This window comes from Salmo salar, chromosome ssa24 (genome assembly GCF_905237065.1).
Source record: "Salmo salar chromosome ssa24, Ssal_v3.1, whole genome shotgun sequence".
Classification (NCBI taxonomy): domain Eukaryota; kingdom Metazoa; phylum Chordata; class Actinopteri; order Salmoniformes; family Salmonidae; genus Salmo; species Salmo salar.
In genome coordinates, this window is record NC_059465.1 from 27658301 (window position 1) to 27678647 (window position 20347).

Consider the following 20347-nt stretch of genomic DNA (forward strand, 5'->3'; position numbering starts at 1 on the left):
ACCGGATTGGTCGCCAGCAATGTCAATCTGTATTGTTTATTTGACAGCATGGTTTGTTTTACAATCTGTCATTGTCGGGGAGGAACTAGCACTCCATTGTTATTTTTTTGTAGAATTTGTAATAGCCGTTAATCCTTTCTCATACTCCATAAAGACTAGAGGTGAGGAAAGACATATTGGGTGAACTATAACAGGAAGTGGTATCCTCTAATTTGTTAAGAAATTATGCACAATTGGGCCCACAGGAACAAAGATGCGATTCCATGTAAAAATCCAGGCGAGGCTACTTTTTCACAACAAGGTTGATGAGATAATTTATGTTACGTTTTTGTTTCACAGTAGCAACCGAGGCCGATGTACATTTCATTCCTCACTTGAAATAATCACCAATCTAACACATCTGGGTAAATTAAAGCACGTTTCAAAACTATGCCTAGTACAGCATATGTCAGTAACCACATCGGTGAAGGAAGGATGCAATTAAAAAACTATTCCGACAGGGCTACAGATTCATCATAACTCGAGGCTTCTTTCCTGCATAATCAGAATTCCTGTCTGATAGTGATAGCAGAGAGGAAGAGGCGAAGCGAGCGGGTTTCTTCCGCCAAAAATCTGTCTCAAGTATTAATAAGCAAGTGAGGATTTTTGTATAGGGGGCAATGGGAGTGTCGAATTTAGTCAAGATAAAACCCATTGTTATTTTGATACGTGATATAATAGAAGTATCGTAATGCTTAGTTTATTACGAATGTACTGATATGTGCACGTGACATTCGTAGTTGTCACTGTTGAAATTCGAGACGGCGTAGGCCTAACTCTGTATATCCATGAGGATAGCATAGACCCAAACGGCGTTCCATAACACAGTGATTCTCACACGCCATTGAATACATGTGGTTGACGTCAACACCCCTCATCGAAATTCGTTATTAAAATAACGAAATATATCCACCAATCCAAAGAGAGGAATAGGCGGGAGCTTGACAGCCTGCCGTTCTGCTCTGTGACAACGAATCCCACTGTTAGGGCGGATACACAAGCATCTCGTCATTATGTCCAGCATCTCTGATGATAGGCAGGAGAAAAGGAAAGGAAGCCAATGAGGGGGTTCGATAAATCTCACCCTGGCCCACACGTAGGCGTGTTTTACACCGGCTGAAAGTTGATAGCTTTCGATTTGGAACTTGGATACCTCCCGGGCATTCAAAAAAACTGGGAACTCAGAACTCTCCGACTTCAGTGGGTTCAAGACAACTGGGAACTCGTAAAAAAACGAGCTCCGACTGAGAAACATTATTTTGAAAGGTTATCCTACTCGGAATTCCAGATCTGATGCCGCGTTCACATGCTAGTTGAAATTAGAAACTCTGAAATGTTCGACTTGCTAACTGGTTATAGTTATACACATGCCGCGTTCAACGAATCAACAAGTCAGAAATGAGCTCCGATTGTAAAAACTGAACGGTCATCTAAATTCCAAGTCGGGAACAGTCCTTTTTCTAGACCTCCGACTTTTTTTTTTTTTCGATTTCCCGGTTGTCTTGAAAGCACCTCCCTCCCCGCTTTCACCCGATGACGTGACGGGCTTTGCTTGGTTCAACAGGGGCGAGCATAAAAAACTCCCTCAGAGACGAATATTAGGGGGACAATCTCAATTGCATACTCCTCACGTCCTCTCTCCTCATCTCCTTCTGAATTGCCATTGGAGGAGAAGTTCAGAGGGGATGGACCTCTGGCTTTCTCATCCAATGGGTTTTGATACGGAGGCAAAGAGAGAGGATGTGAGGAGTATGCAATGGAAATTGAAATGCTCCCACACTTGACAAATTGGCCTACTGCTCCTCCCCCCTCACTGATGGTTCAATTGGTATCATTATAAAATCCTTGACCTGATCTCTTGTGTTATTTGGTCCACTTGCATTAATCAGGCATGGCTTTCTGTTTGCTTCTGTGTATAGCAATTTTGGTAATCACAGGTGAGATAGTTATACTGAAATGGATGTGAATAATCACAGTTCACATTGCTGTATTTACTGAAAAATAATTATCTTGAATTCCCTTGAGTGTCTTACTTCAGACCATCTCATATTTACATCTTAAACTTATAGACTGAATGTATGATTTTTGTTGTGCCCTACTTTTTCCAAACAGTATTGAGTGCAGCAGCGCAGACGCCATTGAACTGCAACCTGGGCACCAAACCTTGCAAGGATGGATCTGAGTGTTTACTCCACCAACACGTGTGCGACGGAGAAGCCGACTGTAGGGATGGTTCTGATGAGGAGGACTGCACTGTTGCATGCAATAATGGTAGGGCCCTGTTTGAGTACCTTGTCAAATGCATCCATTCATATCTATGAAGAAATGGTTTCTACTCCATTGCTTTCATCAATTTTACTGTGTTAAATCAGGAAAGGGTCTATTTTAAAGTATTCAAAGTAGTTATCCAAGATCTATTGAGTCAAATGCATGCTTTCAATCTGTCTGTGCATAACACTTGAAGTGTTTCATCATCCACGTAGGCCAGTTTCTGTGTGCCCATGGGAAGAAATGCATTGACCAGTGGCAGGTGTGTGATGGTGTGGCCCAGTGTCAGGACCGCTCTGATGAGTTGGACTGCATGAATCCCATGGAGGGCTGTGTTCACCCCTGTGACAACAAGACCCGCTGCCTCCCAGACACCTTCCTCTGTGATGGAGAGAGGGACTGCCTGGACGGCACTGACGAGGCCAACTGCGGTAATGCCCCCTCAGTGTCACTTGCCTTTAGTTGAGTTTTGAAACCATGATCATCCTTATTTATAGCTTACAGAAGTTGAAAGATGTGATGTTTATTTTTGCCTTCTTCTGGTAGTAAGGTCAGTATTTCACCCTATCCCTAGATTCAGACTCCACTGATTATCTTAAAAATCATCACAATGTTGCTGAGGATGGCAACAATGGGAATACCACCATGTCTGCACCAGCACCCCTCAAGTGTCCCTTTGGCACTAAACCATGCCGGGACAGGATTGATTGTGTTCTTTACAACCATGTATGCGATGGAGAGGCGGACTGTAAGGATGGCTCGGATGAGGAAGAGTGTATATTAGAATGTGAACGTGGTAAGAAAATTGTCAGTGATAATGAAAAAATATATATGAACAGTAGTTTGAAGTTTTGAAAATAATATTCCTGCCCTTGGTTTTATTGTACAGTACATCATGACAATACTGCTCTTTAGTGCTTAAATTGCTTAAAGTAACAAACTTTGCACTAACTAGCATACTGGAATTTACTCACATACACACAGAAAGAACATGGTTGTGTAGACCACTGTGCATGGTATGAATGTTTAGCGATCTGTCTTTGAAATGGTCCTCACAGGTCACCATTTATCAGTGTTACTGATTGCACTTAAATGGAACTGTTTGTTCAGGCCAGTTTCAGTGTGCACATGGGAAGAAATGCATTGACCAGCGGCAGGTGTGTGACGGTGTGGCCCAGTGTCAGGACCGCTCTGATGAGATGGCCTGCCTGAAGCCCATGGAGGGCTGTACTCACCACTGTGACAAGACCCGCTGCCTCCCAGACACCTTCCTCTGTGATGGAGAGAGGGACTGCCTGGATGGCACTGATGAGGCCAACTGTGGTAAGTTTCAGCCCCAGTTCAGTAGTTCCTTGGAAGTATGTTGACTTTAAGTCCTAAAATGTGAAGGGGGGGGAGACTGCTCAAGTGGACCTGGCACAATATTGGATTGTAGTTCATACAGGTGCATCAAAGCGGGGACCGAGGGACTGAAACGGCTTCTATCTCAAGGCCATGAGACTGTTAAATAGCTGTCACTAGCAGAGGCTGCTGCCTATAAACAGACTTGAAATCATTGGCCACTTTAATGTCACTATTACAATGTTTACTTATCTTGCATTACTCATCTCATATGTACAATACTGCAATTCATATTTTTCTACTGTATCGTAGTCTAAGCCGCTCTGACATTGCTTGTCCAAGTATTAATTTACTTTTAATTCCTTTACTTAGATTTGTGGGTATGTTGTGAAATTGTTGGGTATTTCTGCGCTGTTGGAACTAGATGCACAAGTGTTTGGCTACATCTGCTAAACACATGTGTGAGACCAATAAAATGTGATTTGCTCGCTGAAAGAAATGATGGTTAATACTCCAATAGTGGCCCAAACACCACACGGTTTCCCATCGTTTTACTTTATCTGACCCAAACTAAGTTAAACTCAAATGTCCCTTTGACCCATAGCTGATGAGAGCTGCAATAGTGGTGAGTTCCGTTGCACCAGTGGTCAGTGTTTATCCGTAAGCATGCGCTGTGACGGGCATCCTGACTGTCGGGATCGGTCTGACGAGGAGAGCTGCACCAAGCCCCCTCAGTGCACCACCAAGCTCCGGTGCCCACAAAGCCAGGAGTGCCTGCTGGAGGAGTGGGTCTGTGATGGAGAGCAGGACTGTAATGATGGCTCTGATGAAAAGGTGGGAATATTTAGGCTGGGTGCAAATGTTTCTGCTCTTGCCAATTCCTTGTTTGGCATGTCAAATGAATGAGGAGTTGGCAAGTGAGCAGGAACACATTGGCACCCAGGCTAGATAATATTTGAAATTTCTGCATTTGGAGCATGTAGATGTGACTAGACAGCTGAATTCATTTGACTCCCAATTGATTTTGAATGATGTTGGATACTAATGTGCTTTTGCCTCGCGATACAAATCAGAACCTAGATCTAATACACAGTATATTGAATTCTCTTTCAGAATTGCAAGGTGGTCCAATTGAAGTGTGGTGATTTCCAGTGGGCCTGTACATCTAAGAGCCAGTGTGTGCCCAAATCATGGAGATGTGATGGAACAAAGGACTGTGCTGATGAAAGTGATGAGGCAGGATGTGGGTATCTGAAGTTATTTCAGCTATGTATGATTTGTTGACTAGTATGTGGTGACAATCCGTAACAGTAAATACAAATAAAAAAACCTTTAGCTGAGATTGTATTGAGTAAGTTGGGTGTTGTGTTTGTTCCCAGGTGGTCAGGTAGCAACATGCCCCTCTCACCAGTTCCAGTGTGGTAGTACGTGGCAGTGTTTGGACACAGCCCTGGTGTGTAACAAGGTCAGAAACTGTGCTGATGGTTCTGACGAGGGTGGCAACTGCCAAGCCAAGTGTCCAGACAAAGCCCAATGTGCCCATAACTGTTACAGCACACCACAGGGAACAGTGAGTAATTGGGGGGGGGGGGGGGGTTGTAGTTTGCTAAAACTACTGTTACAAAGCTTCTTGAAGTACAGTTTTTATCTTTTAGATTTCTGAGTGACCCCATTCTAACGACCCTATTTTTCTCCGATCTAGAGGTGTGGCTGTAAGGCTGGTTATCGACTCCAAGAGGATGCAGTGTCCTGTGTTGATATTGATGAGTGTCAAGGTGGTAGACCAGGTGTTTGCAGCCACCTATGCGTCAATGCCCAGGGCTCCTTCCAGTGTCACTGCAACCTTGGTTACCTGCTGGAATCTGATGGCCGCCGCTGCAAGATCGCAGGTAAAATTAGTAAAAAAATCCAGATTTAGTGACAAATTATGGAAATTCCCTCTGCTGGATGGCATCTTTAAATATTTTTTTTTAATTAAGGGAGACTGTGCACGAAAGTGACCAGAATTTGTGAATGCAGAGTATTGCCTGGAGAAAGTACTCTCCTATGCATTTAACACAGTAGGCCTATAACAACCCACTTTGTTTTCCCACAGGTGAGCCCTACCTACTGGCCTCTGTGCAGACTGAGCTATTCCTGTTTGGGCTGAGAAGCAGCAGTCTGGATGTCCTGGTGTCCTCTGCTAAGAAAGCCATTCTGTCCCTGGACTATGACTGGAGGGATCAGAAAGTGTTCTGGGTCAGCCTGGATTCAGAGAGCATCAAGTGGTCCTCTCTAGACCAGAAAAAGAGAGGAACTCTTGTCAAAGGTTAGTAGTGTGGTTAAACTGAGAGAATCTGTAAAACTGGCTGCAACTGTAAAAATGGCACATTTTATAAAAAGCACAGGTCAGTGTTCACTGGGGTTAACTAAAACGAACGTAATCCTTTTAATCTCACTACAGGCATCAAATCTGATTGCATTGCTGTTGACTGGGTAGGAAGAAACCTGTACTGGATTGACGGCATTGGAGGTGGTCGAATTATTGCTGTTGGATTAAACTCAACCATCACAAACTCTCTGGATCACACAGTCATCCTCGATGAGGACTTCGAACAACCTCGCTCTCTGGCACTCCTGCCACAGAAGGGGCAAGTATTTATTTTCTAGGTGTAACAAACAGCACCCACCCAAACAATCTGTTATTCTAGTGATTTTGTATACATTTGGAGAAAGGCGACGTTGACTGAACTAATACATGCGGCTAAACAGTCTTGATTGATTCTGCTTATTGAATTGGTTTCCACCTAGAGATGGGTAACTACTGTCCTATGATAGGATCATGTTTTTTGATGGCTTATGCATTACTGTCAGTAATCAATAATAAAATAACATTGCTTTGGCTTTAATTGCAGGATCATGTTCTGGTCAGAGATTGGTAACGAGGCGAAGATTGAGCGGGCGGGAATGGACGGGTCTGAGAGGAGAGTAGTGGTCAGTCACAGCCTCAGCTGGCCAGGCGGTCTGGCTGTGGACACACTAGGGGAGAGGATCTACTGGACGGACGAGAAGCTCCGGTGCATCGGCTCAGCCAACCTGGATGGCGGGGACATTGAGGTACTATAGAAATGTTTGCATATGACTAGATCAGACTTGTAGTGCGTGTTGCTGTATGCCAAGGTGCATGAAATTAAATGCACATGGGTTGGATACCCTAGATCCCTCAACTCAACTCTGGATCTTGACGCAAGTTTCACTGCTTTTCTCATTGTTCTGCTCTAATCAGACTGGTTTAGACATGGGACACCAGGCGTGTGCAATTAATGATCAAGTAGAACACAAAAGCAGCAGGTTCTGGACCTCAGGGTTAGTTAAGTACCCCAGGCCTTGATAAAGGCATATTGTAACATCTATCTGTTCCTTTCACTCCTGAAGCTTCTGCAGATGATGGAGACCACCAACCCGTTCTCTGTCACAGTTTACAATGACCTGCTCTGCTGGTCAGACACCAGGAGGAGAACTATTCAAAGGGCTCATAAAATCACTGGAAAGAACCGCAAAGTGCTACTCAAACGACCTGGACAACCTTTTGGGCTGAAGGCAAGTATACTAGCCCCCAATTTAAATGCATGCATTATGTAAACCATTTGTTAATTTTGCCTAAATAAGATTGCAGAATTTAATGGGTTTGCTGTAATTACACAAGGAACCTCTTTTCCTTTTTGATGTATGCTTAATGATTTGGATGTCAATCTGGGATGCAGATCATTCATCCACTTCTGCAGACAAGCACTGAGAGTCCCTGTGAGAACCTTCGTTGCTCTCACCTGTGTGTGTTGGGCCCGGGCCCCAAAGGGGTCTGCAAGTGTCCCTCTGGTCTGCTCCTAGCTGAGGAAGGCCTCACCTGCTCCAACCTGATTAACTCTGCCTTCCTCTTGGTGCTCTCGCCAACTGTTGTCACACAGGTATGACTCTGGCCACTGCAGGTTTACCCATTTTCACTTGGTACTGCACTATATTCAATGCCACTAGGTACATATTGTGTGAAATAATCAAGTGTGTCTTCTAATTTGAATTGAGTTTTATTTCAGTATACATGGCAGCTAAAATAAAGTTTAGGTATGCTTGGTTACCTTCACAAAAGCTGTCAGTAATAACCTGAGCTTTGAAAGGCTGTGGAAGCCCTGTTAACTTTCCTTGCCATTTGTGTGCAATTCAGGAATAAGCACAAAGATTCTCCACCTTGTAATTCGACACTTATATTTTTTTTAGATCTACCTGCAGACCATGCACAGTGCTGTGGGTCTGAAGAGCTGGCCGGAGCACCTCGCTCTACCTCTCCCCAATGTCAACGAGGCAGCGATGTTGGATTACACCCTGAAAGATCAGACTCTGTACCTAGCTGACTCCGGCCAATCGTCTGTAGTCCTCTTCAAGCTGAAGGAGACAGGCTTGGTGCCTCGCGGCCAGTTCCTGCAACTCAAAGGGGACACAGTTACAGCCCTGGCTCTAGACTGGATAACCCTCAGCGTATACTGGAGTAGCACCAAGCAGCCACGGCTGCAGGTCACCTCTTCCAGTGGGGAACACACTGCTGTGTTAATTCAGGATATTGGAAGTCTGGAGTCCATAGCGCTTCACCCACTCAGTGGAAGACTCTGTTTTACCAACCTGGCCAAGCAGGGGGAAGGCGCTCAGGTGGAGTGTGCTCACATGGATGGGGTGAAGCGTGCTCCGGTGTGGAAGGATGCTCTTCAGCCCACCTCCCTGACTTTCTCCAACAAGGGCAATGAGATCTACTGGGCTGACATCGGTGAGGAACCCATTGTTTATAGATGGAGGGGGGAAGTTTGTGGTGAGGTAATACTTTATTTTCTATCAACAAGTTTATGTTCTAGGTTATGGGGTGATTGGCTCTGTCAGAGTTGATGGTACTGGATACAAGGAGTTTAAGACTGGGGATGGCCTGACTGCATTTGCACTCAACAACGGCATGCTCCTCTGGGTGACAGACAGTGGTAATGTGAATTATTTTTAAACTGCTGCTTCCACCAGAACTTAGTGCTATGTTATGTCTTACTGTGGTTAGTAGGTGGCTCTGTTTAGTCATTAACCAAAGTAGCACTAACAAGTATAATGGTTGCTGAACAAGTCGTTTCACCATGGTTTTGGATTATCATGTATGTTGAGTTTATCATGTACATGTTCCTAATAAATGTTTCAGACACAACCAAAGTTTGGTATAGAGATGATCTACTGACTGAGAAGCTTTGGTTTGAGGTAAACACTGAAGTTGTCAGTTTGAAGGCGTACAGCAAGTCCAGCCAGATGGGTAAGAAAGGACACATTTTCACACAATCCACTACTCGATCATTTACTGAGATGACTTTTCAACCTTTACTTTTTCTCATCCATTTCCAGGCTCCAACCTCTGCTCAGATGGGAATGGAGATTGCAGTCACTTGTGTCTGGCTCGTCCTGGTGGTAGGACCTGTAGGTGTGCCCATGACCATTGGCCAGTCAATGCAACACACTGCGCCGCAGACCAGCACTGCCCAGCTGGAAGTAGACCCTGTCTGGACGGGCACACATGCTTCCCCCTGGAGAAGTTCTGTGACGGACATCCTGACTGCTCTGACACTTCAGATGAGAACTGCGAGTCCTCTTTCCATTATCAATGTTTCAATCTTCCCTTTCCCATTTGTTATGGGCTGAAGCAAAGATTATCACAGTTCAATTACAAAGATTTTTAGCTCCTACTCCGCATTCCCCAATCCTGGTCTTGGGGACCACACCAGTGTTTACATGTCATTATTAAAATCTGGTGTGTAGTGCTAAGGGAAAAAACAAATGTGCACCTCTTGAGAATCGCTGTCATAACTTAAACTCATTTGAAAACAATCTGGTCTTATGTATTCCCCATTGTCTCAGGTGTCTATCTCAAAGGGAAGTCTGTCAAGGCCAAAGCCCCAACCCAGCCTCCCAGTCCCAGCTTTCCTATATCTGCAGATCCTGGCTCCACCTCTCTGGACAACAGTTGGCTGGTGAGAAACCTCGATGCCCAGCAGTGTAGTGAAAAGCGCTGCAATGGGAATGGGGAGTGTGTGGAAACGAATGGGGGCATCTCCTGTGCCTGTGGTTTAGGCTACAGTGGAGACTCCTGCCAAGACCAGCTCACCAAGACTATGCAAGGCCCACTCATCTATGGGGCCGTAGGCCTCTGTGCTGGGATTGTTGTTATCAGTGTCCTCGCTGCGGTGGTTAAGAGGAAGACTGCAAACACAAGGTACACCATACCAAACTGCTTGATACTGTAGGTCTTCCCCCTTAATGTCTCCACAATATTGATCTGTTCTCGTGGTGTTTCAGAATCCTTTCTGACGTTTAGCCACTTTGTCAAGATTGAGATTATAGTCACCTTATCTATTCCCAGGAGAGCCAACCCTGTGGCAAAGCAGACTAGTATGACTGAGCTGGAGAAACATGAAGAAGCTCCCTCTACACAACCTTCACCCAACAGTGACTTTGCAGAGGTACAGTAGGCTGTTATACTGTATTTTTATTAAAGCAGTTGATTGAAAACATAAGTGGATGTTTTGCTTCATACGTTTGTTTGCTTTTATTTCACAGGAACTGGTGTCGTCTGTGGATTAACTAATTTATCAGCAGCCTCTTTCTATTCATATGTAATTTGTTAATGACTGGGAAGTTTCAGGCTGGGGAAAATGGTGCTAAGCACAGGCAACATCCTATGGGGAACACCTAGTCTGCTTTCCACCAGACCATGGGAGATGACCAAAAACGAGGCCAAATCTGAGTTGCTTACCAAGACTGTTCCTGAGTGGCAGAGTGAACTTAACGCAGGACCTGAAAATGGTTCTCTTGCAATGATCAACCTGTGACGGTGCTTGAATGGGCAAAAGTTGCACAATCAAGGTGTGGAAGCTCTTAGAAGTACCTAGAATGATTCGCAGCTGTAATCGCCTACAAAGTATTGACTGAATATTTATGCAAATGTGCTCTAAATTTCTCACTTTCATCAGGTGTATAGATGGGTGAGAATCCATTTTGAGTAAGGGCTGTAACGTTACAAAATGTAGAATAAGTCAAGGGGTATACATTTTTCTTGCGTCGTACCGGTGGTATATTGACAAACACGGCTGAAATGCTGTTTCAGCTAATCTGCATCCAGGACCCAAACTACTTGGTTTAAAATTATATTTTGGAATTACTTTTAAAGGCTTATGATTCTGAAATTAGTTTGTAGCCTTGAGCGACATGGTGGTCTTTTCTATTTAATGTGCCAATCGATGCTTCAGTTACTGATTTCTCATCTAGTCTCTGGATTTGGTAACCACATATTGAAATTGAACATTCCTGTGGTGAAATATGATTTTATCTACAGTGCATTCGGAAAGTATGCAGACCCCTTGACTTTTTCCACATGTTACGTTACAGCCTTATTCTAAAATGGATTAAATGTTCCTCATCAATCACACAAATTAAAAATATAAATTAAATATGTATTCAGACCCTTTGCTATGAGACTTGAAATTGAGATCAGATGCATCCTGTTTCTATTGATCATCCTTGAGCTGTTTCTACAACTTGATTGGAGTCCACCTGTGGTAAATTCAATTGATTGGACATGATTTGGAAAGGCACACACCTGTCTATATAAGGTCCCACAGTTGACAGTGCATCTCAGAGCAAAAACCAAGCCATGAGGTCGAAGGAATTGTCTGTAGAGCGCAGAGACAGGATTGTGTCAAGGCACAGATCTGGGGAAGGGTACCAAAGAAGTTCTGCTACATTGAAGGTCCCCAGGAAAACAGTGGCCTCCATCATTCTTAAATGGAAGAAGTTTGGAACCGCCAAGACTTCCTGGCTTGACCTCCTCTCTATAGTCTGTCTCATCATTGTCGGTGATCAGGCCTACCACTGTTGTGTCATCGGCAAACTTAATTATGGTGTTGGAGTCGTGCCTGGCCATGCAGTCATGAGTGAACAGGGAGTACAGGAGGGGACTGAGCACGCGCCCCTGTGTTGAGGATCAGCATAGTGGATGCGTTGTTACCTACCCTTACCACCTGGGGGCGGCCGTCAGGAAGTCCAGGATCCAGTTGCAGAGGGAGGTGTTTAGTCCCAGGGTCCTTAGCTTAGTGATGACCTTTGAGGGCAATATGGTGTTGACTACAGCTCAGCGCTCAATGAATAGCATTCTCACATAGGTGTTCCTCTTGTCCAGGTGTGAAAGGGCACTGTGGAGTGCAATAGAGATTGCATCATCTGTGGATCTGTTGGGGCGTTATGCAAATTGGAGTGGGTCTAGGGTTTCTGGGATAATGGTGTTGATGTGAGTCAAAGCATTTCATGGACGTGAGTGCTACCGGTCGGAAGTCATTTAGGCAGGTTACCTTAGTGTTCTTGGGCACAGGGACTATGGTGGTCTGCTTGAAACATGTTGGTATTACAGACTCAGACAGGGAGAGTTTGAAAATGTCAGTGAAGACACTTGCCAGTTGGTCAGCGCATGCTCGGAGCACACGTCCTGGTAATCCGTCTGGCCCTGTGGCCTTGTGAATGTTAACCTGTTTAAAGGTCTTACTCACATCGGCTGCGGAGAGCGTGATCACAGTCGTCCGGAACAGCTGATGCTCTCATGCATGTTTCAATGATACTTGCCTCCTCGAAGTGAGCATAGAAGTTATTTAGCTCGTCTGGTAGGCTTGTGTCACTGGGCAGCTCTCGGCTTTGCTTCCCTTTGTAGTCTGTAATCGTTTGCAAGCCCTGCCACATCCGACGAGTGTCAGAACCGGTGTAGTACGATTCGATCTTAGTCCTGTATTGAGGCTTTGCCGGTTTGATGGTTCGTCGGAGGGCATAGCGGGATTTCTTATAAGCTTCCGGGTTAGAGTTCCGCTCCTTGAAAGCGGCAGCTCTACCCTTTAGCTCAGTGTGAATGATGCCTGTAATCCATGGCTTCTGGTTGGGGTATGTACGTACAGTCACTGTGGGGATGACGTCATCAAAGCATGAAGGCAGTGACTGTGGTGGTGTACTCCATTCTGTGCTAGCAAAACATTCCTGTAGTTTAGTATCTGCTTCATCAGACCACTTTTTTAAAGACCAAGTAACTGGTGCTTCCTGCTTAAATTTGTGCTTGTAAGCAGGAATCAGGAGGATAGAATTATGGTCAGATTTGCCAAATGGAGGGCAAGGGAGAGCTTTGTACACGTCTCTGTGTGTGGAGTAAAGGTGGTCTCGAGTTTTTTCCCCTCTGGTTGCACATTTACCATGTTGATAGAAATTAGGTAAGACTGATTTAAGTTTCCCTGCATTAAAGTCCCCGGCCACTAAGAGCGCCGCCTCTGGAAGAGCGTTTTCCTGTTTCCTTATGGTTGTATACAGCTCATGGAGTGCGGTTTTAGTGCCAGCATTGGTCTGTGGTGGTATGTAGACAGCTACGAAAAATACAGATGAAAACTCTGTAGGTAGATAGTGTGGTCTACAGCAGGTATACCCAAACTGGGGTTTGCCGTTGGGGGTACGCCAAATAGACGCCTCACAAGTCCTCAACTGGCAGCTTCATTACATAGTACCCGCAAAACACCAGTCTCAACGTCAACAATGAAGAGTGTGTAAATCTGTGCAAATCTGCCTTGAAGGCCAGCAACCCAAAGAAAAGGCTATATCTCAGACTGGCAAATAAAAAGAAAAGATTAAGATGGGCAAAAGAACACAGACACTGGACAGCATCCCGGAGTCACCTCTTCACTGTTGACATTCAGACTGGTGTTTTGCGGGTACTATTTAATGAGCTGCCAGTTGAGGACTTGTGAGGCGTCTTTTTGGCGTACCCCCGACGGCAACCCCCAGTACTTGTCCTATTGCTCAGTTGTGCACCGGGGCCTCCCACTCCTCTTTCTATTCTGGTTAGAGCCAGTTTGCGCTGTTCTGTGAAGGGAGTAGTACACAGCATTGTACAAGATCTTCAGTTTCTTGGCAATTTGTCACATGGAATGGCCTTAATTTCTCAGAACAAGAATAGACATGAGTTTCAGAAGAAAGGTCTTTGTTCCTTGCCATTTTGAGCCAGTAAACAAACCCACAAAAGCTGATGCTCTAGATACTCTACTAGTCTAAAGGACAGATTTATTGCTTCTTTAAATCAGCACAACAGTTTTCAGCTGTGCTAACACAATTGAAAAAGGGTTTTCTAATGATTAATTAGCCTTTTCAAATGATAAACTTGGATTAGCTAACACAACGTGCCACTGGAACACAGGAGTGATGGTTGCTGATAATGGGCCTCTTTAAACCGATGTAGATATTCCACAAAAAAAAATCTGTCGTTTCCAGCCACAATACTCATTTACAACATTTCTGATCAATTTGATGTTATTTTAAATGGACAATTTTTTGTTGTTGCTTTTCTTAAAAAAACAGGGACATTTCTAAGTGACCCCAAACTTTTAAAGGTAGCGTACGTGCTTTCAGTTTGTCCCATTTATTTTCCAGCGATTAAACGTTGGCTAACAGTACAGATGGCAAAGGGAGATTTGCTAGTCTTCGCCTGATCCTCACAAGGGACCCCGATCTCTTTCCGTGAAATCTGTTTCTTTCTCCAGCGAATGACAGGGATGAGGGCCTGTTCAGGTGTTGAGTATATCCTTACCGTCCAACTCATTAAAATAAAAATTATTCGTCCAATTCGAGGTGAGTAATCACTGTTCTGATGTCCAGAAGCTCTTTTCGGTCATAAGAGACAGTAGCAGCAACATTATGTACAAAATAAGTTACAAACAATGCGAAGAAACGAAAAGAGCCAATAAAACGGCCGGCATCCTCTCCGGCACCATCTTTCATGAATCAGCGGATTTAATAAAATGCCCAGAAAAGGAGTCTTCTTCACAACACCCAGTCATCATCGCAGTGACTGATTCTCCTAGTCTGACTTCTGATGGTGGCACAACAGCTCTGCCGTCAGTCACTGACATAATCACGTTCCAAGAATTCCATGTGGGCACAACTCCCCCAGCCCCACATATCATTGGGCCCATTCCTCCCCCAGTCTCTTCAGTACTAACACAGCAGCCAGTTCTACTGGGAACCACTGACGGCATCACGTCTGCGGTGCCAGTTTGCTTTACTGTATACATAACCAGCCCTCAGCTAGTTCCTACCAGGAGATAACATTCAAAGCTTATACAAAAGCAGGCAATAATTATCCCCCCCCCCATGTTTCCGGTCTGTATTAGACTATAAATTTGTATAATTTGTTGGGCTTTCTATACATTTCACAGAATGTTAATTGCATGTGTTTTGATAAAGAACCACTATTCACTATTTATTTTGGGATAACTAACGCAAATCTGAAATTACATTCGTCACAATCATGGGTATTTATTATTAGTTACATTAAAATGTCACTGCATCCCAACACCTGCATCAATAAATGACACCAATGGCAATACAGATGCAATATTTTCATACTCCACTTCTCTCCTTTGTTTGAGCAACAGTACCAACAATATGAGTTAAGCATGGAGTGAGATATAGTTGCCAACAGCCATTGTCTAACTGCAGTATTTATTCAATAATTTACATACATGTGTTATTCATGATAATCCACAGGACTAAGTAAAATGTATATTCAGCTCATACATGGAATGAACACGATTTGATGTTACACAGTATATAAAATATTTTTTAAATACCCGAGTTTTACAAATAAACATTAAATCCCATTACTATTGTAAAATGTCAGTCTAAAACATTTAGTTAGGCTTTTAGACATGCAAAGCCGCTCAAACATTGGCAAACTCATCACAAAACATATCCCCACATTTTTTTTTTATATATAAACACATTTTGTGAAAGCGTTATTGACAAATATGAATCCATTCCAACTTGGGACAAAATGGGAAAATAAATTGTGTGGCTGACTATATTATATTTTATAGGCATCTGATTTCCACATTAAAGACATGCTCCGGTACTTTGGCGACTAAGAAAGTATTTTTTAAACCTCTCACTTTGGACTGAATGTGTCAATGTATAGTTCATACATGCATAATCTAGGAGCAGTATTACTGTCTTACCTTAATTAGCCACGAAATCCCTAGTTTGAAAGCAACTGTTTTCTTGAAGCTGTTCCACTCCATTTTCCATCCATTTCCCTCCCAAGTGGGCCAACCGCCTAGCAATTTGAGTTCTAGTCAATAAGCTTCAGCCCCTCACATTTGAGTGACAGCCAACAAGAGGTCTGCCCAGCGTTATCCAATGAGGTTGCAGGGCGGGACCAATGGCTCACCAAACACAGCAGAGAGCAATGATCTGGTGCACATATCTGCACGTCACGCAGTGCGCAATTTTCGGGGATCACTTTTGGCTAGCGAGTTCTACTTTCAGAACTACTGGCTAAAAAGTATACAAAAGGTACCGGAGAATCTATAAAAAAATAAATTCCTCCTTCACAATTCTCTTCTGCTGGCTTTTTATCTGAGAAACAAATAGTTCAACAGCAATGGCTTTTTAATGGGTATGTAATAACAGAAATTCAATCCCAAAACTGCTGTACAACACACTAGACTGTGGATAAAAGTTTAGGACCCCAAGTACCTGGAACCAGGTTCTGGAACCCAGGCATGACTAACTGTACTCTTGGCAGAGCAACGTTGGGAAAGATGTGGATAGTATAGTTAAGTCTGTGTAGACTGGGGAAGTAGGGTGGAGCAGAGAGATAACTATGGGGTGGACTCCTAATGTTTTCTCCATAGAATTATAATTATAGATATTCTAATTCTATGGTTCTGGGGACTGGGGCTCTTGGGGCTGTGGCTCTTGGGGCTGTGGCTCTTGGGGCTGTGGCTCTTGGGGCTGTGGCTCCTGGAGTTGCTGTGGCTCCTGGAGTTGCTGTGGCTCCTGGAGTTGCTGTGGCTCCTGGAGTTGCTGTGGCTCCTGGAGTTGCTGTGGCTCCTGGAGTTGCTGTGGCTCCTGGAGTTGCTGTATCAGTCCCCCATCCTGTGCTGTGTTGTAAGACCCACAGCCACTGCACTTCATTCCCAGAACATGAAAAGGCACTGTACAGTGGGTTTGGCAGTCATTACATATGATCTACAGTTAGGGAAAAAGAGAAAGGAAAGGCTGAGCAAACCGTGTCATGAAGCAGAAGTAATGCTTACTACTGAAACTTCAAAAAGGAAGTTTAAATATCCCTCATATCCAAATATACAAGCTTGAAGTGACTCCCATTAAATAAACCAATGTAAATCTACACCAGATCAGGGTAGTCACAGGATCCCAGAACACAAGGGACCACAAGAGTTCAGCATGTTTTTTTGTTTGTTGTAAAGTTCCATTTCACATTCAAAGTGAATACATGCGTGTCATACCTTTACAATGGCATCCTGGTATTCAGTGGGCATGGGTGACTGAGCCATATCTTTGTCCATCTGCTCCCAGGAGTCCTCCATATTCCAGGCCGAGTGCATACAGAGTGGGCAGCGATACGCACTGAAGAGGAAATATAGAGGCAATATTCCTGGTCACACAGGTCACCGCTTATATGAAAGTCATGCAGATTATATGATTTATAAGTTATTTAAAGTAATTAGGATTCATATATGATTAGTAGCACAATATTTGAAAAGGAATAGGGACATTACCCAGTTCGGACCATGTCATCAAAGCAAGTTCTGAAAAACAAAGAAAACCAGTGAACATTCTAAAAATCGTTCCATAGACCAGAAGACAAGAGTAAGTAAGACTCCACTAATGCACCTGCTGTATCAGCCATCAGATTAACAGTGGCATCAATGCAATTTTTTTGAGGGGGGGTCATATAGGCTAATGAAATGTCATACTTGTGTAGAAGATGGCCACACGGAAGAACGTGAGCTCCTATTCTTGATGTGTGCATATCCTTAGTTAGAGAGGACAAAACATTATGTATGTATTGATTATAAACTGTATGAGGAAAAGTACTTATGAAATTGCCAAATACAGGTTGTGAATTCCTATAAAACAATATTGTACACTGAGTATACCAAACATTAGGAAAACCTTCCTAATATTTAGCAGATTTGACAAGTGACATCAATAAGGGATCATAGCTTTCACCTGGATTCACCTGGTCAGTCTGTCATAAAAGAGCAGGTGTTCTTAATGTTTTGTACACTCAGTGTATACTAAACAACATAATAAAAGTGAAATGCACAGCAATCATTTAACTGATCTTACTATTCATTAACTTACCTCCATACACACTGGGCAGTTCTGTCTTGAAACATTTTCAACACACTGAAACAAAAAAAAGTATTGTACAGATAAATCAAGTGAAAGACAAGAGCCATGGCATTAGCAGAATTGTATTGGAGCAATTCCATGGTAACGTAATCACGCTGAGACTCAGAATTTTCACATAAATATATATGCCAAACAAAAACCATTGATTTTAGAGTTGTACGGTTTGCTAAACTTTGAAATCAATATTTTGTTTGGTATATATTTGAAAGTGAAAAATCTGAGACTCAGCGTAATTCCATTACCATGGAATTGACAATTTACAGACCAGCGACAAATATAATAAGGGTCATAGTGGAGGTTGGCAATCACCTTGTGATTTCCTCGTAGATCACTGGCTAAACAGAGATTGCACTTCTGACAGTGGAAGTATTTCTCCCTTGGTCCAATCCTGCAGGAGTACATAACCATACATATTTGATATGCTATTCAAGTGTTTTAAGACACCAATATTCGCAAATAAAATGGAAATCTAAAATATGCTAGAGGTCAGAAGCTGGTCAGACATATCAGCTGATGAACTTGGGTGAACTATATATGGATGTATATGTCAAACAACAGGACAGAGTTACTCACCTGCATATTCCACAGGGCTGACAGTGATACTGCTTCTTGTCTTTATCAAACAGGTGACAGATATCACAGTAATAGTCCCCAAATGTAACATTACACTCCTGGCAGGTTTTTTGTGCCTGAAAGAAGAACCAGATGTAAGAAATTAAATGGGACAAACAATGGGACCATATTGATATGTTGAATGAACAGTATAGATGGGACTCAGAGACTGACAACAGTTCCCCTCTAACAGAATTACCTGCTGTACTGTGTTGCAGACTGAGCACTGCACCTCTTTGACCAGGAAGCGGTCCATTTGATGGTCCTCTTCAGCATCATGACACAGGCGACAAACATACGCTTTACCACAACATGGAGCCTGGGGGACATAAACAAGTTTGGGCAGGGCTTGAGAAACAAACCAACACATTCCATGGGAGACCGTGCCTTTTTCTTCCACGCACCATTCCTTTGGAACTCCTTCCTGACAATCTCAGAGCTGTTCAGACTGTTGGCTCTTTTAAAGCAGGCCTTAAGACTCTTCAGCTGGTCTACCCTTCCTCCAATACTTTGATTGTTGCTTTTATGATATGGTTATATATTAAAAAAAAATGTAAAAAGTTGTACTTTTATTTTATACACTTTGACATTATTCTTGTATAATCAAAAGCGCTTTACAAATGTAATTTATTATTACATTCGTTTGACTGACAGTTGTTGGTGATCATGGTACTTGGTAGTCCCAACCCTGTGACAGCAACCTCAGGGTTGCCTCTTCTTCATGATGATAGATGTTAACCATACAAAGAATTATACTTCTATGATGTAACTTAGCTGAACATTCTGCTCATGTGCATACATGAATTTACAGTAACGTTAGCTGACAAACCATTGATTTAAGACCATGACAAGCCGATCGCTAGCTAACGTTATTCAGATAGATAGCATTGCTAGCTATATACGAATGACACCAAGCAAACTAATGTTACATTAATTTAAAATGCAAAAACAATACTTACAACTATACAATTCCCGATTCATGACCTAACATATTTCAATGTCCTCTTCAGACAGTTAACGTTAGCAATTTAGCCAGCAACCAAACGTGCTAGCTATGTTTATAGGTCTGGTATGACTGTGCAAACCACGTTAGCTATTATAAAGCAGGAAACATGAATAAGACAATCAATAACAGTCTTAATATCTCGTAGAAATAAAAACAATTTCTCACTTTCAAAAAACAGCTGCGTACGTAGTGATCACATCCAACAGGAGCAGCCATTTTTCCATTTACGACTGTTTGTTCTTTATTTTCTCTTATGAGCAGCTCGTGAGCGCATTACTGCCACCTAACGCGCTGGAGGGGCGCTCATGGCGCTACTGTCTGCAACGCTGGCTGCAAACCGGATCAAATTAACTTCAGATTTGACTTTTCGTAGCAAGTTAGGAGAATTTATGCAGGTTAAGGTTAGGAAACGAGTTAGGGATATCGAAAATAAAATACAAAAATCTACTTTTGATGTTCATTTTACAAAATCCCTTCAAGCTATGACCCTGCAACCGCTCTGGTTGCAACCCTCATGAAAATAACTTGGTGCGGGCAACCCAATTGTTCAGTACAGGCAACACAATTAGTCAGGTTTTCCTCCAACAAAATAACAATTTAACCCTTCTAACGTGTGATAGGCCAGCTGTTTTGTTGTATCAGAAAATCAATTTGCTTCAGAAAGTAGTGGTGTGCTGCCACAAGGGGGCACTGTTTACTTATTATCATAGGCCACCAAGGGACATCAACCGTATAGTACATGCTAACGCTAAGATTAGGCCCAGATTTTCCATCTGGACAGTGGAGATCCAA

At 43.1% G+C, this 20347-nt stretch overlaps 2 protein-coding genes across 3 annotated transcripts; one reads left to right on the forward strand and one right to left on the reverse strand.

The window, feature by feature from the left end:
- The first annotated feature begins 1870 nt into the window (after positions 1-1870).
- LOC106585369 (low-density lipoprotein receptor-related protein 2) lies at positions 1871-11088 on the forward strand. Its single transcript, XM_045707075.1, has 21 exons — positions 1871-1976; positions 2152-2310; positions 2523-2738; positions 2882-3103; positions 3418-3630; positions 4253-4482; positions 4762-4891; positions 5028-5218; positions 5351-5537; positions 5744-5956; positions 6092-6278; positions 6543-6744; positions 7063-7227; positions 7392-7592; positions 7900-8440; positions 8526-8645; positions 8852-8959; positions 9049-9282; positions 9559-9913; positions 10061-10160; positions 10258-11088. Exons 1-21 carry the CDS (start codon positions 1931-1933, stop codon positions 10279-10281), a joined length of 4044 nt encoding a protein of 1347 aa, XP_045563031.1. The 5' UTR covers positions 1871-1930; the 3' UTR covers positions 10282-11088.
- A 3929-nt stretch (positions 11089-15017) lies between these two features.
- On the reverse strand, positions 15018-19813 carry LOC106585722 (RING finger and CHY zinc finger domain-containing protein 1). 2 transcript variants are annotated; one of them, XM_014172265.2, is made up of 9 exons: positions 19721-19813; positions 18749-18868; positions 18511-18626; positions 18247-18325; positions 17887-17931; positions 17496-17554; positions 17298-17327; positions 17025-17145; positions 15018-16746 (listed from the first exon to the last, which is right to left on the reverse strand). In XM_014172265.2, the coding sequence occupies exons 1-9, from the start codon at positions 19769-19771 to the stop codon at positions 16435-16437; spliced, it is 933 nt and encodes a 310-aa protein (XP_014027740.2). In that variant the 5' UTR covers positions 19772-19813; the 3' UTR covers positions 15018-16434. The 2 variants fall into 2 exon arrangements, with proteins under 2 accessions (XP_014027740.2, XP_045562916.1); XM_045706960.1 differs by having other exon boundaries at positions 19509-19769.
- Between the last annotated feature and the right edge of the window lie 534 nt (positions 19814-20347).

Coding starts and splice junctions, on each gene's coding strand:
- LOC106585369 (XM_045707075.1), top strand. CDS start 1,931: ATGGCTTTCTGTTTGCTTCTGTGTATAGCAATTTTGGTAATCACAG. Junction 7,228..7,391: donor GACAACCTTTTGGGCTGAAG/GCAAGTATACTA, acceptor TCTGGGATGCAG/ATCATTCATCCACTTCTGCA. Junction 9,914..10,060: donor AGGAAGACTGCAAACACAAG/GTACACCATACC, acceptor ATCTATTCCCAG/GAGAGCCAACCCTGTGGCAA.
- LOC106585722 (XM_014172265.2), bottom strand. CDS start 19,771: ATGGCTGCTCCTGTTGGATGTGATCACTACGTACGCAGCTGTTTTTTG. Junction 18,869..19,720: donor TACGCAGCTGTTTTTTGAAA/GTGAGAAATTGT, acceptor TATGTCCCCCAG/GCTCCATGTTGTGGTAAAGC. Junction 18,326..18,510: donor CAGCCCTGTGGAATATGCAG/GTGAGTAACTCT, acceptor GTACTCCTGCAG/GATTGGACCAAGGGAGAAAT.